Source organism: Phalangium opilio, unplaced genomic scaffold, assembly GCF_054372755.1.
Source record: "Phalangium opilio isolate 3A_F unplaced genomic scaffold, DU_Popi_V2 ptg000113l_1, whole genome shotgun sequence".
Lineage (NCBI taxonomy): Eukaryota > Metazoa > Arthropoda > Arachnida > Opiliones > Phalangiidae > Phalangium > Phalangium opilio.
In genome coordinates this window covers 4,937,152-4,963,329 of record NW_028324209.1, presented here as the reverse complement: position 1 = coordinate 4,963,329, position 26,178 = coordinate 4,937,152, and the positions used below count along the sequence as shown (strand labels likewise).

The 26,178-nt window shown below is 38.3% G+C and overlaps 4 protein-coding genes across 8 annotated transcripts in view; 2 read left to right on the top strand and 2 right to left on the bottom strand.

Moving 5' to 3' along the window:
• Positions 1–26,178, bottom strand: part of LOC149623486 (protein slit-like) — a 327,465-nt gene that overhangs the window by 205,700 nt on the left and 95,587 nt on the right. Inside the window, exon 1 of one of the 3 annotated variants that reach the window (XM_089852457.1) lies at positions 17,645–18,041. The exons of the other annotated variants lie outside the window; for them this stretch is intronic. The gene's annotated coding sequence lies outside the window, so the exon portion shown is untranslated. Of the gene's footprint in view, positions 1–17,644; positions 18,042–26,178 lie in introns of those variants that run through there. 3 annotated transcript variants of the gene reach the window in all.
• LOC149623495 (uncharacterized) lies at positions 656–3,474 on the top strand. 2 transcript variants are annotated; one of them, XM_089852480.1, is made up of 5 exons: positions 656–754; positions 818–934; positions 999–1,288; positions 1,350–1,526; positions 1,822–3,474. In XM_089852480.1, exons 3-5 carry the CDS (start codon positions 1,006–1,008, stop codon positions 3,144–3,146), a joined length of 1,785 nt encoding a protein of 594 aa, XP_089708606.1. In that variant the 5' UTR covers positions 656–754; positions 818–934; positions 999–1,005; the 3' UTR covers positions 3,147–3,474. The 2 variants fall into 2 exon arrangements, with proteins under 2 accessions (XP_089708606.1, XP_089708607.1); XM_089852481.1 differs by having other exon boundaries at positions 683–934.
• LOC149623494 (uncharacterized) lies at positions 3,347–5,487 on the bottom strand. 2 transcript variants are annotated; one of them, XM_089852483.1, is made up of 3 exons: positions 5,282–5,487; positions 5,109–5,218; positions 3,347–5,030 (listed from the first exon to the last, which is right to left on the bottom strand). In XM_089852483.1, exon 3 carries the CDS (start codon positions 4,969–4,971, stop codon positions 3,493–3,495), a length of 1,479 nt encoding a protein of 492 aa, XP_089708609.1. In that variant the 5' UTR covers positions 4,972–5,030; positions 5,109–5,218; positions 5,282–5,487; the 3' UTR covers positions 3,347–3,492. The 2 variants fall into 2 exon arrangements, with proteins under 2 accessions (XP_089708609.1, XP_089708608.1); XM_089852482.1 differs by having other exon boundaries at positions 3,347–5,218.
• Positions 8,836–11,217, top strand: LOC149623493 (uncharacterized). The gene is made up of 2 exons (XM_089852494.1): positions 8,836–10,312; positions 10,405–11,217. The coding sequence occupies exons 1-2, from the start codon at positions 10,050–10,052 to the stop codon at positions 10,490–10,492; spliced, it is 351 nt and encodes a 116-aa protein (XP_089708620.1). The 5' UTR covers positions 8,836–10,049; the 3' UTR covers positions 10,493–11,217.

The window sequence follows — 26,178 nt, the reverse complement described above, 5'->3', positions numbered from 1 at the left end:
CACGATCAGGAAAAAGGCTCATAAAAGAGTCATTTCACCCTTATTTTTAAGACCCTAAGTACTTAAGTTCAAGATATTATTACTGGAAAATCTTGGGAAAATATGAGAGGCAAAAAGTCATCATTTTTACGATTTCCCCATTTAGCCCGTCGCGGGGAAATACGTCCTTAAAGACATAGTGGAACCCCCCTGTCCCTTATTCCTGGTAATTAAAAAGATGGCTGACCTCGTTAACTCTCCTAACTGCAAAGAGTAATAGCACTCAATGTTGTTCTTTCGTAAGTCTAAATAGACCCGAAAGGATAAATAGTGCCATTAGTTTAGAGATCTGTGGGAGGGACGACGCTTCTGGGTTCCACATGTTCTCAATCTCAATACTTCCGAGGCGGTACACGTCATTACTCGTAGCATCCATCAACTTTGTAAGGCAAATCTCTCGTCCCGAGGACCTCCAAGCGTACCCCCGGAGCGCCCCAACCTGGGTCAAAACCCCAAGAAATACTCATTGGTCATTTGCCTTATTAGTCGCCAAATCAATTAGCCTTATTCCTGATCAGCGCCACTAGGCTAGTGGCGAATTTTCGAACTATTAACTGACCATAGCCAATCAGAGGGCGCCAAAAACGGAAAGAAATTCTTTTTTACATTTCTGCTTGTTTTTACGAGTTAGCGGGCAAAAATCGTCATTAAACGAGTTTTACGCGTGATTATTTCGTCCTAGAAGAGAAAACATCTTTGAAATGTCTGCTTTAAGGTATTTTTCACGATTAAAAACGATTTCAAATGACTGAAAATAAACTTTCGCCTTTAAAAACAGGAAAAAAGCAAGTTAACACGTTAAGCCTTGGCTCCATATTGACAGTTGAGTTGTCACAGTTTCGACCATGGACATTAGAATACTATAATGGTTTCGAGAAGTGGTTGAGCAGAGAAAGTAAAAGAAAGCTCGTATTTTTTCTCATTCAAACAAGACGGTGAAATTTAATCCTCAAATTTAGTTAAGAAATGTCAAAAAGAAACGCCGAAGAGAGTGTGAGGCCTAAGAAGCGAAGTGGACTTGTTGCTTCAACGTGTTTCGCTGAAGAATCTTCGAGGCGCTTATTCTGTATATGTAAGCAACCAAAGGACGTTACGCAAAAGATGTTACAATGTGGGACGTGCTTGGAATGGTATCATCCAAAATGCGTAAATTTAGAGGAAGAAGTACGACTTAATTTAATGCAAGATGAATGGTTATGTCAAGCATGTATTGATGTAATGGCGGTTAATCCAAATATGTCAAAAGAAGGTAGGGCAATAAATACGCCTAAAAGGTAATTGGTCAATTGATTATGCAGTTTTTTAATTAGGTTTGCTTAGACTTCAAGGCCGAGTAACGCCTAAGAATGGTTGGGGTAAAAAATTAGAGCTGACCGACTTGTCTGATGGTATAGCGGAAACTCATGCTACAACAAAGCGTGAGCAAAAGCAAGGGTTCATGCTTTATAAAGAGGACAAGATTTTAGGCATTGAATCAAATCTTCAAGGTTTGTATATAAAATAAAATGTGAAGTAATTTACCATAAATAATACTTACACATGCTTGTTTATATACATTGTTTTCAGGCTAGGAGGGTTCATACCATTTACAGGAGACCAGGCTACTCCGAGGAAAAAGTAGTCTGCACTTTTCTTCTACATGTAACCTTGTGCCAATGATATGAACCCTTCTAGCGCCAATGATATGAACCCTTCTAGCGCCAATGATATGAACCCTTCTAGCCTGAAAATATTTAGCCCCAAAATTATGAATAATGTATATAACACGATTTTCTGATTTAGGAAACTTGCTTTACTTCCGTGCAACTTGTGATGCTGATAGAAGACCAACTTCTTATAACTTATTTAGTTGTTTCGTTATTGATGAAGAGCCCAATAGACTCAAATGGATATCATGCTCATGCCCAGCCGGAACCAATGGTGATTGTAAACATTCTATCGCGTTACTTTATCAGTTACTGAACTGCGTAAGGGCAGGAGAAGAAACATTACCTCTACGAGGTGTTTGTACAACCCGCCTTCAAATGTGGCATGTGAAAAAACCAAGAACTGACGAACCTCTATTGTTCAATGATTTAGAAATAGTGAAACACGATCCCACAAAGCAAAAAAAGGGTACTTTGGGAAGTCAGATTTCCACTTTCAATGTTATGCCGGCTGACGCTAAGCCATTATCAAGAGAAAAATTAACAAATTTTGTAAAACTTTTCGAACAAATGAACATAAATTTACCGGTTATTGGCACCATTAAGTCAAATGGGTGCGTGCCAGTTCAACCAAGAATAAATCAAAACGGAAATATAATTGACAAACTGTGGGAGTGGATTGGGAAAACCGGTGAAAGGGAAAGGAACGCTAGTGTTTGCAACTTAACAGAAAACGAAGTCAAGGTTTTAAAGAGTATAGAAGTTGATTTGGCTGTTGCTAAATACATTGAGATTAAAACTCGCTTGCAAAGCAAGTCTCTTTATTGGCATAAACAAAGAAGTCACAGACTAACGGCGTCTATGTTTGGCACATTCGCAAAAATGAGAGAAACTACGGATGCGGTGAAAACCTTTTTGCAAAAGAGATCATTTGTTAAGGCCAAATCATTAGATCATGGGATAAGGCATGAATCAGAAGCGTTTGCATTATTTCTAGAAAAAATCCAAACTCAACAAAACACATCAGTAGGTTTGGTTGTAAACCCACAGTTCAGTTTCCTAGGTGCCAGCCCAGATCGTCTAGTAAGCATAGAAGATCAGCTCTACATTGTCGAAATTAAGTGCCCATACGCAATCTTCAAAAATAAGGAATGCATAAGGGACAAAGCGATTGCTGGGGATTTTTATCTTTTTGTGAACAATGAGACGAATGAAATTGAATTGCGCAAAACGTCTGATGTCTACCACCAGATTCAAGGCCAGCTCTTGATATGCAACCTTCCAGTGTGTTTTCTTGTTGTTTATGTGCCACCGGAGGACATGGAAATACTGCTCATAGAGAGAGATAACAACTTCATCAACCAGGAGTTATTTCCTAAACTTACCAGCAAATATTTTATGACTCTCTTACCCTATTTTGCAATAGAATTATTTAATAAGCCTTCCACAACCTCTAAGTGATGGTTGGTGTTATGTGTTTGTTATATCTTTAAGTCGGAGACAATTACAACCCGTCAAGCTAATTCAAACTCTTGACAGTCAAGTTAGATTCACTATCTACAGTTGCAATGTGGATATTGAGAAGCTAGGAGCATTTGTATTCCGTTTGAAATATTCAAGCGCGAATTTTTGATATATTGATCCTATGAACAAAATAAATCTTTTCTGGTTATAAAATACTTCTTTAATGACTGTTTATATCAACTTTGTCAACATATTAAAAGGTTTAGCATATGGGAGCTCTGTTTTGACATTATTTTGTACATTAAATATAATTTTTAAGCTATGACATTTTTTTCTTCATTTATTAGTCCACATTCGCTACTAAATGTCCTGTGAAGTTTGACAAATAGCTACAAACAATGTAAATTTTCTGAAGCATTGGTGCCAAGGTTAATGGAATGTCTCGTTTTAATATTTTGAACTCTCTAATCCTACCAATAGCTCTTTCAATGTGAATTCTGGCCACAGCAACGCTACGACTCTCAGACAGTTCAGTTGAAGTGAACTGGTCCCGTTGCCTAAGAAACTCGGGAATGATTAACTTAATTTTCTTTGCAGCTAGCTCTTTAGCAATGTCAAATCCACGGTCTGCCATTATAGCATCGCCTTCTTCTAGCATGTCTAGAACACCACAATGAAGTATTAACTTTTTATCAGATGTTCTTCCAGCGTAAAGATTAGAACAGTATGTAATATGTCCCGCGCCAGCTATTCCAATAAGAGCTTTCGCTGTGTTGCTGTGTTTATACGCACTGAACGACTCTCTCTGCGCTTCTGAAGCCGAAGGTCTTTGTAGAGTAAATTCTGTACAGTCAACAATGAGTCTTAAGCCTGGATATTTTTTTTTAATTTTCTTTGATGTTAGCTCGTTCGCTCTTTCTTTAGAAGCCCATATTGGTAATTGTGGAACACGATTAAAAAGAAACAATATCCAAGTGTTTATGATTCTAGAAACATAGCCTTGAGACAGGTTGTACAAATCAGCTAGGAACTGTTCCTCTATTCCTCGCCTCAGCCTTACTAGCGTCATAAAGAACTCTTCCATCGTATTCAGTTTTCTCACTTTACCCGGTTTCACCAATTCAAAAAACTCTTTATCACGGTTGTCAGTAGTTTGAGAAGCATCTTGTCCAACATAATTGAGTTTAGAACATTCTGGCAGTAAAAGTTGGTAAAATGACCAAAACGCATCATAAGAACCAAATCCCGTGTAGTATTTTATTGATTTATCACTATTAATAAACTTCGTTACTGTAAACTTCTCTTTACTACGCAATAACAATAACTCCAGTTCATTTCTTAGGAGTTTTTGTTTACGTGGTGTATATGGTGTATAAGTGGATTTCAATGATATTCCACTACTTGCGGTTGATGATGACACTGGTGAAATAACAGCTGCACCAACTTGGGGTTGAACTTCCGGAGTTGGTAGTGGTTCTTCAGGATGATTAGGATAGGTACGCAATTGATTAAGTTCCTCTGGATCAACATGTAATGCTCCCATTTCTTCCAACAACTGTGTTCTATCTTCTGGACTCATATGTCCAAATGCTTCTTTAGGAACTGTTTGGCTATCAGTAGGGGAATGCGGCATTGCATCCAAAACTTTTGTATTTTCAAATATTGATGGAATTGCGAATGGCTTGAGACGTTTACATTGAGAACCAATAGTTGGAAAATAGTCTGTCTGTAGAAAGTGTTTGGAGCAAATTCGTGAACTATTCAGGTCTAGTGGTTTAGTTCCTACCCCAGCTGCTATAGCGCCTAACCATTTCTGTCTCATAACTTTATCTCGAGGGTAGGCGTGGTAAGAAAGGTAACTTTGACTGTTTCTACAGGCTTCTATGATACAACGGTTGTTAATCTTGGACATTTTGACTAATCTTGAGTTACAACTACTATATTTAAACTAAATCTTACGAATTGTACATTATATAATGCAGTTTCTGCAAACTGTGGCAATATACTACACTGTGACAACTCAACTGTCAATATGGAGCCAAGGCTTAACGTGTTAACTTGCTTTTTTCCTGTTTTTAAAGGCGAAAGTTTATTTTCAGTCATTTGAAATCGTTTTTAATCGTGAAAAATACCTTAAAGCAGACATTTCAAAGATGTTTTCTCTTCTAGGACGAAATAATCACGCGTAAAACTCGTTTACCGACGATTTTTGCCCGCTAACTCGTAAAAACAAGCAGAAATGTAAAAAAGAATTTCTTTCCGTTTTTGGCGCCCTCTGATTGGCTATGGTCAGTTAATAGTTCGAAAATTCGCCACTAGCCTAGTGGCGCTGATCAGGAATAAGGCTAATTTGTCTTCGAAAAGCGGGTGGGTTTAGAATTACGAGAAATGTACGCTGAGGAATGATAGGGGGCGCTCCTATAGGAGAAATTCTTTTCCCGGATATTACTCGACTTTGATGGGCCCCTTTACTATTACTTTGCAGGGTTACTAGAGACTTGGACAACAAGTTTACCTTATTTAATAAAATTTATACTTCAATTTTGGGCACATGAAATACCTTGACTGAACACTTTAAATTTTTTTACATTTCCACAACAAGTTCATCTCTGAAACCTCTAATGATTTAATAGAAATTTAAGACCAGCGTCTCTATGAACCATGTATTAACTAACTCATAGCCTACTTTGGTTTAAAACGGAAACAGACATCTGGTGCATGGACTCCTGAGATGAAAGGTTATATAGGGAGAGAGTGTGGAGAAGATATTTCGAGGGAGAAGGTTGCCTTCTATATAGGTTCTGCTTGAACACCAATTTAGAGTCGGAGCGTTTCTGTTCCTAAAGTTAAGGGATTTGAACCCTAAATGGCTCTCCTTGACCTGAGCCTGATACTTGTCGCATATTGCAAACAGGTCTCCCAGGTTTTTTCAAAAAAAAGGGATATCTAGTGGTGGGAAATTATTTAGGGGTTAAATTTGCAACGTGTTTCTTGGTGACCTGTAAAGAGTAGCACGTGACAAATCCAATTTAAGATTTTTTTATTGTACAAAATTGCGCAAAGTCTAATGAAACTTAAAATATTCAAATTGTATTCAAATTATAATTAGACATTTAAGAACCGCAATTTTTTTAAATTAAATAATTATTTGAAGCCACATCAATATATCTTTAACTTAAGACCGCAACCTGACCCCCCCCCCCTTTGAAGCGAGCCTATGACCTAACCCTAACGTATTCTAAAAGAGTTAATTAATTATAATTATAATTACCTTCACTTCACTTTCAAACGCAAACGGGCACGGTTCACTGTGACTAATAAGTTAATTTGGCCTACTCAGCGTTGCACGGACTTTATACTTGAAAGAGGACGAGAAACCGTACTTTCTGCATACCCGTGCATGCCCATGAGTCAGCGGCCGCGTAGGGGGGAATACATCTCATTTTTAACTTCCTCCCCCAGCGCCTCGAATTTTAATAAAGAAAATAAAGTCCTTTCTTTTACACGTACGTGGCGAGCTTTCTAATGGGAGGGGGGATGAAATAAAATATGCGAGGGATTCCACGAGGTTAAAATTATTGGATCAGTCCATTTTTTTAAATTAAGGGGTGCCCTGACGGTAAAATAAATACCAAATACAAATGGTATTTTAAATATTCTCACGGCCTCTGTATTAATCTTATGAAGAAGACAGGGAAAAATAGGCCTTGGGAAATATATATAATTTCCCCCTGCAACTTCGGGTGACCTTGGTATACCAGAAAATGAGAAAAATATAGATTTTTGCTCGTACAACATATTTGAAGCTAAAAAAGGCATAATATTTTCTAATACCTATACAAGGAAAGGTATATTTTTAAAAGAGAGGTCAAAGGTTACATCTCTTCACAGACTTAGGGTCATATACGCGCTGCGCTCCCCCTGACACTGAATGAGTCAGATGGTTAGGAAAATCTTCGAAACCCATAAAGACGAGATTCAAAGTAAAACAGTAGATTGTTTTGCAACAGTAACTTTGTAAAAATAGGTGTAATGGCGCGAGCCGTTTTCGCGAACCATTAAACCCACGTGATGTGAAGAGGCCGCACCGAGCCTTCTAAAGACTAACCGTACACATACACACACGTATAAGTAGTACTAAACCTTAAAACTAAATGTGTTTGCTTTTAAAGAGTTTCTCGCTTTCCGAGAAAAGTTATATTTAGGGTTTAAGAAAAACCCTTTTTCGCTAAAACAGACGATTCTTCGAGTATACTAATTGGGCCTGAGGTTCTCTAGTGGAAGGAAAGAAAACACGGGTTTCCACCGTGAATTTAACGAGTCAACAAGCGTGGTTTTTAAGTACCGGTCGTAACTTAAAACTTAACTGGAGTATAAGGCTTAATTTTTGCCGTCATTTACATCATACCATATTTAAAGTTCATGCCTAAAGAAAGACAAACCGAGACTAAAGTATTTTTGGGACCTAAAGCTCTCTCTGTATTTGTTTAACATTTTACGAGATCTTCTTTAGGGCTAATTAGAAAACTGAATATTGTTTGTCTTGGATTTTAGCCGGTTTTCTTCCTGAAGAATGTTGCTCGCGGTAAAATTATGGATAATTAAGAGAGCCTGTTAAGAATATTATTGTAATAAGCGTATACTGTAGATCGATACAGGGTGTTTCTGATAAGTCTGGCATAAATTCAGGGGTGTTCTTTGGGCGATTTTGAGTCGAAAATGTTTTATGACATTTTGCAATGACCAGACCACTGTTTTCAAGTTAAGATTGTACAAATTATTTTACGGATGACCACTTAAATTTAATTAAGAAACTGAAAGACAATTATTTCTAATTTAATTAAGGGGTCATCCCTAAAACACTCAAATCATAACTCGAAAACAGTGGCCCTTGTGGCAAATGTCATAGAACATTTTCTACTCAAAATCGCCCAAAGAACATCCCCTAAATTTATGCCACACTTATCAGAATCACCATGCATAATTAAAAACAGCTCGTAATTAGGTTTCCTCGCGATAAATGAAAATAAAAATTCCAAAAATTTATTTTCTGTAAAACAATTACGCATTTACGCAATGGGGACGTGAGAAGGTTTTGTAAGAGTTTGGGGATTAGCTGAGATATTTTGACGTTAGATTTTATTTCTTTACAAAATAACGTTGTAAATCCATTAGTCTCTAATGTTGATCTAATCTCTTTGGAATCTTTGGCAAAATATAATACTAGTTTACCCTCTCAGTACTTGATGGAGATTGCGAGTAAACGATTTAAGAGTCAACGTTCGCTCATTAGAAATATAAACTACATTTTAGTCGCTATTTAAATTTTTTTTTTTAAATTCGAGGTAATTTCGGAAACGGCCCATTCGCATACAAGATTACCCAAAGTCAATGTGAAAAGTCTCAACAGTGATATAAAATATACGTTTACTGTGGACTAAATTATAATAATATCAAGAAAATTAAATTGACATAGAGAATTTAACCAATACCGTAAGGGTAGCAGACGCCACTAAAGCAATGTCCTCGTTTTTAAGACTAATTAAATGCTAATAATTTTGTAATAAGAAATAATTTATTTTTTTGATATTTTTCCTTTTATATTTAGGAAAAGGCCGTTCTTGTTACCTGAACCTATGCTTTAAGGAAGCCGTTTACTAGCTGCATTACATAATTTGATATTTCTTTCACGAAACGAATGCGAACGCGTTCCTCTCGTTAGATGGGAGCTTAGCAGCGTTGCGGCAGTGTATATAAGATACCAAACGTCGTTCATCATCTCTTGATAGTAATCTCGTTTTCGGTCGGTGAAACCGTCTTAACTTCCTCCCTTTGAGTTTATCCTCTCCCGAAGCTGCAGAAGATTTTTTTTCTTTTTCATCCTCGCTCTAACATCCCTACGATCTCTCCCTCTCCAACACTAAAGGATTCTTTAAATAGATTATAACGCGCCGTACGAAACGGGATAACCTATTACATTCCAGAAACCTCCCAATTCTAACATAGTCCACCTTGTAACGTACTCTATCAATGTCTGTCCGTCCAGAGCTACGCAAAGGACGGGTTTGTATGGAAGTATACGGAGGACTTCTTGATTCTGGTAAGGGAGAAGCGAAAAGGCTTAATGAATGCTTACTTTCTTGGCGAAATAAAGTTATTTCGCGAGTCGATACGCGCACGCCTTTAACCTCCTCCCTCTACAGAAATATTTGGCCCACCAATGTCTTTATTACAAAGATGGTACTCGGTGATAAGCCGCTGCTATGCCAAATACGTGTTACTACAAATTGCGGAAATACTTAAAAGCTACCGGGTTACGCTTTTTATTTCGTGGTTTAGAATTAGACCTGCAGGGAAAATTAGTAACCCAATGTGTCCTTTAAATGTAAAGGGTTGAGGGTTGCTTAATTCTTGCCGCGTGCATTAGATTTTATCTTAATAACAATTCGCCCATTTTATCCCTAAACTCACTCAATTTATGGCAATCAGTCGCAGACAAAACCATAATTTTTGTGGTATTGTTCATGGCTTGCTACCCATGAATCTAAAATAAACAAATATTCACATTTTGTGACCTAACTAGTTCAGTCATGACGATTGCCCAAAAAATGCGGCAATTATCCGCTCCGTTAGGGTCTGCCGGATTGTCCGTCGCAAACATACCAACGGACCCATACATAACCGTGAAAAAATGTGACTAATTTTAACAAACGCGTCCTGAAACCTCCCCAAAGAGTCCTCCTGGTAATCTATAACTCAACGCAGTCAAATTGGAAGAGAAATATTCCAAGGAAAAAAGAAAAAAATATATAGGATGGAGGCGTTTGAGAGTCATCATAACGCCGCGTCCTTTCTCTCACTCTCGCCGGCCGTGTCATATCGGAGGCGAAGACTTAATAAATGAGACAAAGAATAACAAATCACTCGAAGACGGAGAAAATTGTCAAGAAAGAAGAGGACGATCGCTTTAAGGGAAGAGACTCCGAAATTGTCAGCCGATCAAAATTATACTTCGCTAACGAGAAAGGGCGGGAAACCAGAGCGATATACGACCGACGCCAAATGCCTAGCTCTTTTCTTACTTTTTTGTTCTCGACGTTTTTGTGTCGTCTTCATTCCAGCCCTGAGGAACGAGAAAGAAAGTGCTGGAAGACAACGCAAAAGTAAATAACTCAAAGTAAAATAAAAACAATGAATTTTAAGGGGTTCGTTCAGAAATCTTAAATTCTTCCCTTGGTCAACTTCGCATGATCAGGGTCGGCCATAAATGGATCATTTACGATAAAATACTTCAAATTGAAGTTCCTTGGTCAACGTCGCATAGTCATTCGACCGGGCCTTAAAATATTTCAAAATGAAGAAACAGTAAATTGTTCTCAATTGAGAGGAAGAATTTGTGTAAGTGCTTGGGAACATTTTACTAATTGTGATGGGCTTTTGGGTACATTGCGCAAAGGCAAAATGAAAAGCGGGACCTTTTTCTCCTTCGGGCTCCATTAAGGTTCTTCTTTCGACGAACGTTAATGACGCGAGTCACAGGCGCGATGGAGCTTCGGGAAAGTACTTGGAGATGCGCTCGGCACTAATGAACAGCAAATGGCCTGAATTCGCTACACTTTAAGAAAGACAGGGGGTGGACTAACGTAGTACTTCTTGCTCTATTTCTTAACAGGTTTTTCTATAAGCTTTTTGGGGGCAAGCTTTCCAAAATTGTGAAGGATCTTAACTTCAACTTGGAAAACTAAAAAGTTTCCAACTAAAAGTTCATTAATTTTACAGAGTGTCGACAGATAGTAAGAGTCATTTTTCACTTTAAATTATATCCAAGTTTTAATATTTTTTGCTGGGACACGTATAGACATGAAGTGGTTGAACTACGAAGTACTACAATTAGTTCACCGTCAAAGACGTGACGTGACAGGCGTAAGGTTAATTTCCAAGACTATTTTTAATGATTGGAAAGAAAATAAACACAATCATACAAAGAACTACCAATGACTATGACCTTATAAGGATTGCGGTTAATTAAAGTTGCAGATTTAGAACTAAACGGGGATAAATCAACACAAACGCGTTTGACAAATTTAGAACGTCGTCAGACATCCCAAGTTTCTGACGGGTCTTTCTTTATCACGTATTGGTTTCTAACAATCGGGGCATGTCCTGGGCCTGGGTTTAAAGTCACGGAACCTCCCTAGACTCCGAAACGACTCTCACGTGTATGGACTGTGATGAGATTCCATTTTGGCGGGAAGCGTAAAGAGCATGCGCGGGAAATAAAAATGACGGGATGCTGGGACGAGTCGCGTGAAATTGACAGAAGAGGTTTCAAGATGTCCCGCGCGCGCGAAATATCGGGAATGATGAAAATGCGCCAAAATTTGACGAAGAAAGAGAGTCTACTCAAAAAAAGATAAGTTCTTAAGTTAGAAGAATCTATTTTTAATTTGACAGGCTCTTCTTCTCTTTTGTTTTTGGCAGGAAATTTTTATCCAATGGAATTTCTTTGTCTTCGATGGATGGTGAGAAATAGAGCGATAAAACGTCGCTAGACCTCTGGAGGGATTATTGTGTAAGGAAGGGGGGGTGCTTTCTTATGCCCATTAACCGGCTCATTTCCCATTGAATGACTGCGTATCAAATTTAAGGAGAAACCCCCCACACGAGACCAGCATTCTAAGTTCGTCCAGAGTTACTGGCTGGAGTAGACGTTTAGTAGATTTTGATATCCAAGAATCCATTAGCAAGAAAATAGACGAAATATAATAATAAGTTCATACGATATGTTCCATAAGTTTGTCAATGGTTACTGAGAGCTTATCATGAAGCAACGTAGATGAAACGTCATAGATTCTCGTAAAGCGACGCCTGTCAAAGGCTTACTACAGACTAAATAAGAAGATGGACTGCAAAAGTAACCGAGTGTAGTCAATTCTCGCTTGTAGTTCTCGAACTAACTCTCATTACGAAGCATATTATCATACTTATCTTATAAACGTCATACTTATCTTATAAACGTATGATATAATACAATAGCAACTGAGTGAATAGTATAGTTATAAGAACCTTATTTAACTTCACTTTAAATGGTCAATTCTTGTAAACAACCATTGGAAAACCCTGAATGATTAGGCCATGTAGGCTGAGAGAAGAAAACACAATTTTAGTGGGCTCTTTCACCAAATCTTTTGAGTCTAGATACAGTCACAGACAAATTATCATTAAGTATAATCTTCCAGAACATTTTTTTTTCATTTATTTTCCCATATAAGAAATAGGCACTCCCGGGCTCTCCAGCCAACAGAGTAATTAAAGCAATTTCTCCCTATACTCCGCCTCTTAAGTCGTTAAAAACCCTCTCGAAAACTGAAAATGGCCCTAATAGAGGAACTATTAGATCCCTTTGCATAAAGACCTTCTTCTTAAGACTAGAAAATTAAAGCCTAGCTATAATCGTAATCGTTAATAGACAAAAAAAATCTCTCTCAAGATGCATGGGAGCTGCAGCCAAAAAACCAGCGGCAATCGCGGCGGTGGGCTTTTTCGCTCACAAGGATCTCTTTTATATTCAAACTGAACGCAAAATGAGACAGAAGGCGGAAAGAGGACGCGAAAGATATTATCAAAAGTAAATCAAACTGAAGTAACGCGGTTAATTAATGCAATTCAAGATAATTATAATCCTTCCGGATAAAACTGAACCGAACTGAATAGAAACAACAAAGCTATCAACAAATATTTTCAAGAGAAATAAACAAATTCCATAAGTATAACACTTCCTGTACTTTGTAATGATGGAGACTTATTGCGAACTAGTTCGAGAACGACGCGTTTTCGAGAACACACCGTTTTGCAGTCCATCTTCTTATTAGGTCTGTACTATACCTTTGACAGCGCCTCTTCAGCCGTAGCTTTACGAGAATCTATTACCTGCGTCACTTCATGACAAAGTCCCAAAAACCAGTGACAAACTGGTGGAACATATCTTATGAACTCATGATAACATTATCATAATTTTTTGGATAACCTACTTCCGGTATGGTTATTTTAATAGCTCGCGTTTCATTAAAGAACTTTCCTTTGTGTCGACTGGAGTTGTTTTTTTCTTCTTTTCTTAATTACTACTTAATGGGTAAATAGGGCTGGTGCGAAGTTCTTCAAAGGCTCGAGATTCGTGGAATAATAAGTATTTTTAGTTTTGCCAAAAGAGAGGTGATTTAAGAATTCATGCAGCTTATTTAACAGTAAATAATCGTTGGATGGTTTCTTCGGAGAATTTTGTTACAAGTTAATTTAAATCTATTAAATTCCCTCTTTAAAGTTTCATGGCAGTTTGGAGGTCAGGGTTCAAAGATCGTCTTCCAAGAAAAATAAAACCATGGACCGTGCAATGCTAAAGAGGACCAGTGAAGAAGTAACTTTTCGATCCTAGTTGAATACGCAAAATTTCCTTAAACACCCAACAATTGGGTTTAAACAGTGATTTCTGAAATACAATTTAGGAAGACCTTGATATACTAGAATCGTTATCTCCCCTCACTCCTGTCGTTAATTTTGTATTGATAAAGGGCCCAGTTTTCCAATCCCTTTTACGGTTTATAAGTCCATGTAAAAAGTGAATATTACGAGGGTATATAAGACGTAGAAGAGAATGAGGAGACGTATAGGATCTAGATTGAAGAACGCATTCCTGGAAGCGGCCTGGTCCCTAGATGGATAGTTGTTAGTCTCGGATTGGTTCGTGCTAAATTTCCCGAGACGAGCCTCTTCAAAATGCATACATGCCAGACCCCGATTTATCGCGGCTTCTCTTACCATCTTATAGACTTATAACCCTCCTTATCTCGTAAGTAAAATAATAGAGCTCAATCTCCAAAAGATTTAAGATAGAAACTGAAACTTGAAATGAATTTCCACACCCGTAGATAAGAAGAAAAAGTCGATATCATGTCAGAACACTCGTCGCGAATTTGAGCTTTTAACCGATACCCTTGAGATTAGATTTCAAAAAAAAATTACCAAGTGTGTCGCTTTGTTCGATTATAGATTAAATCCTTTTCTTGTATTCAAAAGATAGTCTCATAAAGACCTTAACTGTACATAAATGCCAAAAGAATGGCCCTGAATCATTTTGTGAAAACCATCTCTCTAATTGCATAGAATTTTATATCCTTTTTTACAAGTCTTAAATTTGATTTCGCAGAATCATGCTGCGCGTAAACTCCATAAATGTATCCTATGCTAATAATACTATAAATTCGTCTTCAACCACATTGAAACATTGCAACAATTCACTGTTGCCTTTTCGAAACCTTGCATGGGCAATCATAGACATTAGAATATATATTGAGAATCCTAGACAAACAATTTCGAGGCGGGCATCGCGCCTTTTTGTGACGGAAATTTCAATTACCCCCTTCGAGTGTGTGATAGGGTGAATGGTAGGTCACGGTGGCGCCCCTATCGACGAGCGAATGAGTTATGAAATTTAAACAATAAACCAATCCGTAAAGTTGCATCTCGCAAATCATTTAATTTTCTCTTAATAAACCTCTCTCTACTCATCCTACGAGCCATTTTCCTTACATTCTTCCAAATAGCAATACTCAACGCGGAAAACTCAACTGTTCCTCTTGTATCTCCATGGGTACAATGATTAAATTTGCGTGTTGCTTTTCCTACTGAAAGTTTCTCCATAAAGATAAGGCATAAAGCCTTAAGCCTCGACTATTCCCAAAGCATCCTGACCACACTATGACCGAATAAACCCTATTAAATCCAATTGTATTTTCGGTGACCAGATAAATTGGTAAGGAAAAACAGTAGCGTTGAATGGGTTTCTTTTCCAGAGATGGTGCAGGCATGCATGGTCTCAGCTGTTTCTCCACTCATCGATTCCGCTAGAGGCGTCCCGTTCGCCCAGGCAGCCTGTATAGAAAGGGCAGCTAGTGGGGCTCTGGCCCCAGTCTCTTCCCTCCTCCCTCCCGTAATTGCCGTAAATAAGAACATAATACTCCGCAATCGGCTGTATTAGGAAGGTGGCGGCTCTCGGGAAAACTGCGTCACCGCGCGCTCGCGCCGCCGCCTAGAGCCTATAGAGGAAAATCCTTTCGGAGGATCAAGATCCAAGCCGCTGGGATAGAGAGCGTGCACCGAGAGAAAGGAGAATGACGCGGTAATAGGGGCAACACCCCCGCCGCTATTCCCTGGCCCGAAGGGACTTCCAAGACTAAGCCTATGGGAGGACCACGCTTTAGAGATACTTCCTTCGCCTGCATGGACAAGTTCGCAGTTCAACAAGAATACAATTCTTACTTATATTATAATTGACAAACATCCAAATTCTTAGAAACTTTCCTACTGTCACTCAAATATTTGATAAGATGAACAGTATTTTAGAATGTTCATATTTTAAGTTTGAGAAATTTGAGATAAATCTACATGGGTTAGTATAACTGAGACTAATCAACACTGGCTCCTAACTATCTGAAATTAAGAACCCAAAATAGAGAAAATTTGACGTAAGACAAAATATAAATTTGACCAAAATAAAATCCGAACAGGCCCATTCGGAAAGTGGAGATGTAACGTCCGAGCTTAACCCGGAGAAGAAAAGGGAAGGGGGTGTAATGCGATCCTCCGTCGATGCTGCCGGCAAATGTGGCAGGGAGGTGCGGGGATAAATTGGGAGACTGCATAGTGGAGGAGCAAGAAGAGAGAGAAGATAGAAAGGATAGCGGCGGCGAAGAACGGCGTTCCGAATCCCCGGAAATTGAAGGCTATTAGAGAAGGTAGCAGGTATAAATTTTCACGGTATTAAGTTAAGTGATTTGCCGAGAGGGGAAAAGGGCCATCCCACCCCGCGCCTCGGGCTCCTCTTTAAGGGGGAATAGAAAAGCGAGCCACGGATGGATATTGAACAGTTCAATCGCCACGATAAAGAATCTAAATGTCCGCTTGTTCAGACAATGGCAGATCGGATCCCCAAATCCCGACAAGAGATACTTTTTCAAACCACCCCAATGTATAGTACCGACTGCAATTTGGGTCAAAAATACATGTTGCATTAGGGTTAGCTCGCCAGATGCCAATTCTCGCGTAAAAATGCTGCAACTTCAGGTTTTGTTTCGAAAATTTGACAATACGCTAAATTTTTGTCGTTAAAGATACTCTAAGCAGAAGAGGTTTCTTTTTTCAATTTCACCTCTTTTCGTCAGTATATTATATCAGAAAAACGTAAATGTTGTTGATAACGTTTGGAAATTTAAAGCTCCAACCCCTGTAAGTAATCTGACCAAAAAGTCCGAATGCCCAACTGTGAAACTAACCTTTCCAAAACATTTGCCGCGTACCTAAGGAGCATTCATTAGGGGCGAAACTATTCAATTGGCCTAGAAAGGTGCCATCTCTTAATTAGGTACCGATGGACATGGGGGCGGGGACCAAAAACAATATCATCAGGGTTCAAGGGATTCCCCAATTAACCCAAAACGAAGCGTCGCGTCGCGTCGCCTCGCGCTTTTAGTACTAACGAATAAAAATAAACGGAGCTTGGCCCAATTTTTTCCTCTGCGGACCTTAAAGAGAATAGTGGCTATCTTTGGCACTCCATTATAGCCGGCGACCGTCCATAACGCGACACTGCGCTCATTCCGAATAAAAAGGAGAAGGGCTTCGGCCACTGGCCCGTGAAAAGACCGTTGTTAGGAGGGAAGGCGACCAAACGCGAGCTGCGGGGGAAGTCCACACACACGTTTTCTTTTACAGAGGCTACGAGCCTACGAGAGTCAGCCAGCGAGCGAGAGAGAGAGAGAGGAGGGTGTTTTGGAGAAGGCTATTATAACCAATTCATTCCGTCCATCCTATCCTCTACTCTACAATTCTCCATCCTCTCTAGCTTACCTAACTCGCTATACCAATTTTATTCCGTTGCCTACAGAGGTATACCTATCGCAGGAAGTATTGAAGTTGTTCAGTTTGTGCGTCCTTTGAGACGTATTGATTTTTCTAAAGTAAATCGGTAACTTTGTTTCTCAATGATATTTCGAAGAATTAATTTTTAGTTTTGCTTTGGATCATAATGAGTTCCTGAATTGATGAAAATAATTGAGCTTCCACCAACTCTAGAAGTTAAGTTTTGAATTCTTGAACTTAAGCCTATCCAAGTTTTCTTGAACCGAGGAGGAAAGAGGTGAGATGGAGTCGTGGGTGGTGGGCTATCTGCGGCAATGAAAGTCTCCCAGTGTACCTTGCTCAAACCCCTATAGGTGTTTGTCAAGAGCTGCCATAGTCTTTGTAAGAGATTTAGCATATTTTTCTAAGACACAGGGGCGCATCGCAGAGTAAGACCCTACCAAGAGGTTGAGGATGCTGCGAGGCTACAGAGGCAACGTTATAGGTATGGAGATTACCACTCCATCCCTCTCTCCTTCAAGCTTGAACAAGACTTCCCCAAAATTCCACTTGGTAAGAAGGAGAATTACTAAGTGACTTACCCAACTTGTCAAAAGACGGAGTGACACAGAGAGAAGAGAATAGACGATCCAATGACAAATTGGCGCGATTACCTCGTTCCCTAGACGTACTCAGCCAATTACCTACACCTTCCTATAAACGGAGCGGCGGCGGCCAGGGCTATAGATATCCTTTTTTACGCGATCCCATCGAGAACACCAGAGCAGCGGCAAAAAGAGAAAGGCGATAGGGGGTGCTCGAGTCACGCAAAGTTTATCCGTCCTCCAGCATCCCCTCTCTTCCGGAATCACTCTAAATGAAGGGTGACGTTGCGTTTTAAGGGTTTTTGGGGGGTGACCATCCCCTTGGGGAATTTTCGGACATTCGAAGAGACACCAAGAGCTGCACGCTCCCCATGCAGCATCGGCCCCTAGAGGGAGTTTTAGATCCAGGAGGCAACGCGACACAAAACACCCTTAATTTCTATCGAGAGGGCCGGGGTGGGTGACAATTGGGAGAAGGGGGAGACAAACGGACAAAAAAAAAAAAAAAGACTAAAGAATAGAATCGGACACTGGTTGGGTTTGTTCGAGCGGTTAGCTGATAATGTTTTCTTAGGATACGATGGGTTCAACAGCCAAGTACTTTCTTACTATCTCTTATACTTTTAGGTTCAGACAAAGTTACAATTTAACTCCAAAGTGTAAAATGCCCAAGGCTCGAGAAGAGAATTTGGAACCGAGCTCCCTTCCCTGTATGTTTTTATTAGTACAAGTTTAAAACTCTAAATGAATAAAACTGATAAAATGTTCTTTCATGGGAAAACACCTGCCCATGGTTCATGGATACGCAGTTTAGAAATTTTCAATATTGATATTCCAACAAAAACATGGTGAAAGAAACACTTCATAGGGGGGTGGAAAATATAAGAAAATTGAAGAGATACTGAAGGCTAAAAACAATGGATTCTTCATGATCTTAAACCGTTATTTTAGATACACCTGGCAATATAATTGAACTAAGCAATTGAAAAACCAATAACGACAGTCAAAGACAAGCTCTTCCTAAAAAAACTGAAATTCAAAGACTCCCATGCACTCTCCCATCAAAAATCCTTTTCTATCATTTAACTACTAGAGATTATCCTTAAACATCATTTTCTAGTATCGGAAACGGAAGAGTCGAACCATTTTAAGTCGATTTAAACAACTGCGGAAGAACAGAAATGCAACTAGGAAGCTAGAACTTAAATTGTTTTAAAACGAGTCCGATAAAGCACGGTAAAGTTTCCCCTAAATACGGAAAAAAGCGAAACCGATTCAAATAAAATAGCAAGGAGAACAAAAACTCGGAGACTTTTTCTTCCCCAAAATCGCAAAAGATAGTAACATCGTAAGAAGTTGATAAACCCGAAGAAATCTCCACCATAAATTGGTACTTTAGATAGTTTACACACATGGAGGCCGGATTCATACCATTTACACCAGAAGGCCAGGCTACCTGGCGGACAAAAGAAGCCGGATTTCTGTCCTCCTGGTAGCCTGGCCTCCTGGTGTAAATGGTATGAACCCTCCATGTGTAAACTATAGCAGCATTGTACAGACTACCATGTACTTAGTTCCGGGAGAATGTAGAATTTCATAACTTCCGAGATGCGCCTGTATATGGTCCAAGCGCAATCATAGATGTGTCCCAGACCATCCCCAATTGCTTCTCTGCCATAAAATGCAATTGCATCATTAAAGGTGATTTTGGAACGCGGCCCTCCTTCTTTCCCCCAATAAATAGCGTCATTTCCGGTCACATTTGGTTGGTAGGTCCCCGGGAAAGGGAGACCTTTTTGCGCTTTAAAATCCATTCGAGCGAGAGTTTCACTCTCTCGGACTCCTCTTAAGAAGGGTGGGGTGATGGGCGAAGGTTAAGTTTAACAAAGCTTAAAAAGAGACAAAAAAAAGGTCCAAAGTGATTATCCCCCAAACAATAAGTACGGTACGATGAGGGGGAAACGTTGGGGGTCGAAATGGGTTTCCCTTATGGTTTTTTCTCAGTCAGGCTTTAAAGTATCGTTGGAAAGCGTTACTTTATAAAACGCACTCTTTAGAGGAGACGGATGAGAGTTACAAGTAGTCGCGTTAAAATAGTTGGGTAATATTTGGAATCAAAGACCAACATTGGTATTTGCGAGTTGGCAGATAAGCTATATAATTGAAAGCAGTGCAAAGTGCGAGAAAAGGCCATTGCTAGATTATTTCAAGGTGTTTCCTGGTCATATTTACAATTTAAAGTGTACACCATTTTAATTTTTTTAATTTTTTTGATAAGATTAAATATATTTGTTTATTTATTTTTCTTTTGTGTTTAAGGCTTATCAAAATAAAAGTTTTCCGTTAATTTTAAGATTGGGGAATTTCTCTGATGTCGCTTTTCAATGTTTTAACAAATACTTTTTTTGAAGTTCGGTGACATTGTAAACAGACATAAACCGAAAGACAATAAACCCCTTATAAATGAAAGCAAATATTTGTAGGGCCAAAATAGTCGAATATCCAGCCAGAACTACGCGCTGCAATGTAGCGGGGAGAGGGAGGGGGTGGGTGGAAGATGGAATCCAATGTCACTCTTTAAGAGAGCGGCGGAGAAAAAAAAAAGATTGTTGTAAAAAAGTGGGGGGATATATGGGAGGAGGGTATAAGCGAAATTCTGGGGACCCCTCGCCCAATTTAAACTTCAAAACGCCATTAAGTGTGGGGTGGCGGGACACCCAGTCGACCTCCGAAGCTACAAACTCCCAAAAAGAGAAAGAAATAAAGAAGATAAAAAAAAATAACCTATACGAGAAGAAGAAGAGTATACGGAGAATCACTCCGATGAACATTAAAATGAGGTTATCAATCTTGAACTAATTTCGAAATAAAACTAGGCATCCCTAGTTTCAGAAGAGAGCGAAATATACATTTTGGGCCTGAGAGAAAAATCTGTTTAAAATATTTGGAAGCTTTCTTATGATAACCCAATATCAGCTTTACAACTTCAAGTTGATTTAAATAAAAATTCATAAATTTGTGTATTACGCTGAAAATTGGCAGATAAAATCATAAGTTTATAAGATGTGTTCCTTAAGTATGACCATTTCCATACTTGGTAATGTCTGAGACTTACTGAGAGCTAGTTCGAGAACGACAATCGAGAATTGACTGCACTCAGATAAATTGTAGTCCATCCTCCTACATAGTCTATACTAAGCCTTTGGTAGCGTCTCACCAGGCGTCGCTTTAGCTTGAATCTATGACCTACGTCACTTCATGACAAGCTCCAGTTTGTAACCAGTGACAAACTTATGGAACATATCTTATGAACTGACGATAAATGAAATCTTAGTCACAACTTGAAAGAATATTCTTTGGTAGCTTTTTGTTAATCTACTTCCGTCCCCATACACACCCACATCAAAAAAGGAATCTATATTATCTGTCTCCCCCCCCCTTCCAACTATCCGGATCCCGCTGGAAGCAAAGCCCATGGCATCGTATGGTATCACTCTGGAAAAACGTAAAGAACAGAAGACGGAGGTCATTAAATACTATTTTCCACTCAAACGATTTCAAATTCCCAAGATTTTCAGTTCAGTTTAGGGAGACACATTAGGACTGGGGGATGATCCCTATACAGTATATATATCGTTGATGTAACTGATGTATGTATCTTTGTGTACAAGTACGTAGGTGGAATATATACCCTCTATAGGTTTTTATTTTTGGCAGACTCACGCTTGCGTAACTCGCAACATCAATGAGCGCTACGAGTTTAAAAACCCCGAAATTTTGATCGAATGGATTGGTAATTAGATCGTATTAAAAGATTACGGCTCGATTAGGTTTCGCTCGTTATTATCTATAAATATATATTTGTCAAATTCGCTAACTCACTGAAGAAAAATTTTATCTTATTTATCTACTATACTGAAAACTAATTTTGTAAGGTAGTTGATCTATAAGCTCTATTTTATCTCTATGAACCAATACGCATGCAGTTATGGGAAAATGTAGTTAAGTACTTCGTGTACCGTTAAAATTTTACATAATTGATTCTTTCAAGCGTCTAAATAGGAACTTATAGAAATCGAAACTAAGAATTTCAAACACCTTATCTTTATCTAGGTAGGTTGAAAACTTCCATGACGATGCAATGATTATGGATGAACAAGGAGGCATAATTCCAAACATTCCCATAAATATGATGTTTAAATATTTTAAAAATCACCTATCCCTCGAGTTCCCTTTAGGGACAACCGCTATGAAAGTGAAACTCGCGCGGTTCATCTTTATTAAGTACTCCAAAAATACGTAACGGTTTCTCTTTAACCTTTTAAGTTCTTTCTTTTTTACAAGAACTCGAAAAAGAATCTGCTATAGGTACTTCAATCTAGAAACGGCGGGAAAAATATTCCCCATGCCATGCAGAACTCTAGACAGAAACGTCACAAATGGAGCGTATCCAAAGAAAAATCGACGAAGCGTCCGGAGCATGCAGTACCATGCCAGCTTTAAAAAGCGAACCAGTTTAGGATAGAAGGTAAAAGTTCTGGATAAAATTGCTTCCCATAGGCAAAAGCCATACAAGCCAATCCATATTAAGCGCTGTAAAAAAGGCCTGACTTCAGGCCCGACAGGTAATTACAGTTTAAGCTATCCGACCAAGGCCTAGCGAAAAAAAACTAAGGAAACCTCCCAACCTTATAAATAGTCCATCTTAAGAATTGCCCTCGTATTTTGGAAGTTTTGGAAGGAAATCTTGTTCCTTGAACGTCAGATTATCCTGCTTATATGCCTACCGAAATATAAGGCATGACTCACGAAGTACAGTTTATCAAGAGTGCGTAAAAGTTGGAAAGTACTACTGGGTATCCACCGTTCACGTCTTCAATAGACCATTCCTGTAATGACTTGAAGAGAAACCAACGCGTAGGGGCGGAAGTGTCCCTTTGGAGTCGCCAAGTGGCAACGCCAGATGGAATCAGAGTTCACTCCACGCGGGAGGCGAGCCAACTCGCACTGCCTCTAGCGGTGCTTCTTGACGCACTCCTACGCCCTGTAAAGTTCTCTTCACCCATCTCAATGATGGAATGGTCTATGATCAAGAATATAAGCATAGTGTCTCGCTCTTGGGATGGAAAATTTAATAGATATTTTACAGTGTTCCTAACGTGTGAAACATGAAATGCACTGCAAAATAAGGAACACGTACTTTCTACTTTCACATGCACTCTTGACTTAAGTTAGAGCTTAAGTTGTCGCGAATGTTTAAAAGGTTCGGTGGGTCGAAATGGTTGGGGAGAGAGCTAAGATAAAGACGTTTTAGTGAACGAAATGCGGCAAATCACTCCTTTGAAAGGGCACATACATCTTAATGACACGTAGAGTCTTCTTTTTGTCTTATTTTAAATCGACCCCCTTTTTACGCCCCCCCTATTTTCTCTTTGAAGACGTCAAACGTCACGTGGTATACGCAAAGGAAAGATGTGATTGGATCATCGGGTTACTGTGGGGGCGTTTTGCCAGTTTTAAATATTGCGTGTCAAGTGGATATACCGTAACTTTTAAAGAAAAAAACATCGGTATAGAGGTCAGAAACGAGTGAAGTAACCTTACTAAAGTACTGTGGGGATTCTTAAGCCCATTTGTTTTTTCCTCATTGTTATGGAAAATTTAAAATTAAGTCCTTTTATTTTTATCTCAATGGGAATATTCATAGTTCGATTATATTTAAGTAAAGTAATAAGCACTTAAAAAAAACCCCAAGTATAAAAAGACCATTTTACGTTTCAAACATCGTCAGTACATATCAAACTGCGCTACATTCTTTGAGAAAAATGTATAAAATACTATTTTTTGTCTTGGTTACTGTCTTGATCATCAAAGTATGCCAGCTGCGTGTTTCTCTAACTAAAGTAGAAGGAGTTTACCATCTAACCGAGGAAAGCTTCGAACAAATGATCAATGAGAATCGACACGTCCTGGTGTATTTTTACGATGAAGAATGCAATCGTTGCGCAAATGTAACCACGGAATTTCATCAAGCTGGGCGTGAATTAGAGAAAGAAAAATCTGACGTAAAGTTAGCAATGGTAGACGGTAGCATATACCATAATTTGGACAATAAGTATGATATTGGAGTTCATCCGGCCTTTAAGTTCTTCGATAAAGGGGAAGTTAAGGACTACACCGGTGGAAGACGGGCTCCAAGCATTAAAGAGTGGTTAAAAGCAATGACAAAACTATAAACAAACTGCCATTTCGTTTGTACGCCCTAAATTGTATCATAATCTTTGATATTAATTTAAAATTTAAATTTATAAATTAAATTAGATGTAATTATTAAGCGACTGACGTATGTATTTAAATAACTATAAACAAAACTGCCATTCTATTTGTACGGCCTAAATTGTATCATATAATTGATAATAATTTAAAAATGAAATTAGAATTAATTATGAAGTGACTGCATGACGTCAGTGATTGAAAATATGAAATTTGTTTCTTTGTGAACTTCAGTACCGTAATCTCAGCATTTTATTTATTTACCTAATCAGCATTAACTTTAATATACTAAGTGCTAATAAAATTCGTTTGGTTCAAAGTTTTTCAATTAAGTCCAAATCGAAAATCAACACCTCGCACATTTTAAATATGGCCAATCAATAATTGTATCTCAATTCTACCGTCAATGTATACTAGGGTCTTACGTAATGTTTCTTGGACCTTCATTATATTCATGACGTGTTGTTTATATACATTTAAAAAAAACCCATTCGAAATAATCACGCAATTAAAGAAATAAATTAACAATCTCTTAATTACGCGATAAATATAAAGTGTTAACAAGAAGAAACATTCATTGTATCTCAAAAACTGCAAGATGAAGGTGATACTGTTCTTAACAGCGTTTGCTGTAATACTTTTCAACGAAGTATTTGTCAATTCGGAAAAGGTTAAAAAGAGTAGCGGAATTCTTTCTTTAAACAAAAATAATCTCGATAAGGCCTTGGCAAAATACGAATATCTTATGATTTACATTGTTGAAATGGATCACCCATTGCGACCCATGGTGGACGATAATGCACGGACGTTAGCGAAGGACATGGCAGACAGCGAGTACGATGCCAGAATAGGTAGACTGGACTATCACGAAGATAAAAAGTACTGGGAAAAATTCGGAGTTTACGAGCCACCAGGATTTCTATGGTTTATCAATGGAGAACAGCAGAAACATTTCGAAGAGGTAGAGCCGGATTACAACACGTTTAAAGAAATACTTTACAAGAGTATGAAAGAACATAAGGAAAAGAAAGATAGGGAAAAGATAGATGCGGAATCAGATCCTGGCAATGCAACGGAAACAGGTGGTTTATAAATTAAGTTCTATCCGTTTGTAATGAAGAATATGTAAAAATTTGCATTTACTTTTGAATAAACTTATTGAATATGATTTTACCGCATGGAGTTCTCTGTTCACACATACCAATGTAAAATTATAAAAACATTACTGCACCCTGCGCGTTAGGCCTAGCTCTTCGTGAATTAAAAACTGTCGTAATGTTGTATGGGGACTGCGATTGGTAAGCCAATAGTCTGATTAAAGACGTTAGGCCCTACAATTAAACTTAGTTTCTGTTATCTTCTTGACTATTGTAGATTCAATTCCACGGTTCAAATTTGATTTATTCAATATTTCGATTAGAAAAGAAAATATGTACTGATCCTTTCTTTTAAACAACTGCAACTAAGTGATTAGTATAATTAAAGGATGATACTATCTGTTTCAAAAGAGCGTATACGTTAGCAATTTAATAATTTCCTTCAGTAACGAAATTTGTACCGTGATCTTTGGCATGATTTTGCAAGGTTTGAAACTCTAAAGTTTTCTTTTTCCTCAAGAGTACTTAAAAAATATAGAACATAGGTCAATTGATTTAAATATTGGATATAAAACCCTTCCCATATAAAAAAATGTAAGCGACAGGATTTTGAAATCATTATTTTCTTTCAAATATGAGGGTGTTCGGTGCATTTTCTGTGTATTTTTTCGTTATCGTTCTGATATCCTTGGGTTATGGGAAACCCAAGGACAAAGATGGATTGTACCAATTAACCGAAAATAACTTTGCAAAAATGATCCAACTAAATCATAACGTTTTAGTGTACTTTTACAGTTCAGAATGCGAACCTGCTTGCACCAAGATCACCTCGGAATTTAAAGAAACAGCCAAGATATTGAAGAAAGAAAAATTCGATCTTAAGATGGCCATGTTGGACGCTAGTCTCTATCCTAATCTGGCCAAGAAGTATGACGTAACGTCATTCCCTACCTTCAAGTTCTTCTCATTGGGGGAACCCAAAGATTGGGCCTTTGCCGCCTAATTACACAGATGTCATGCCAAAAAAAATACTAATACAATTTTACTGTTCTTGAAAACCAAAATTAAAAAAAATGTATTTGAAAGTTTAAATAAAATTTAATGATATGGTCATGCTATGCTCAAGATGGTTCTATTCGACCTTTGAAATATCGTTGCCCA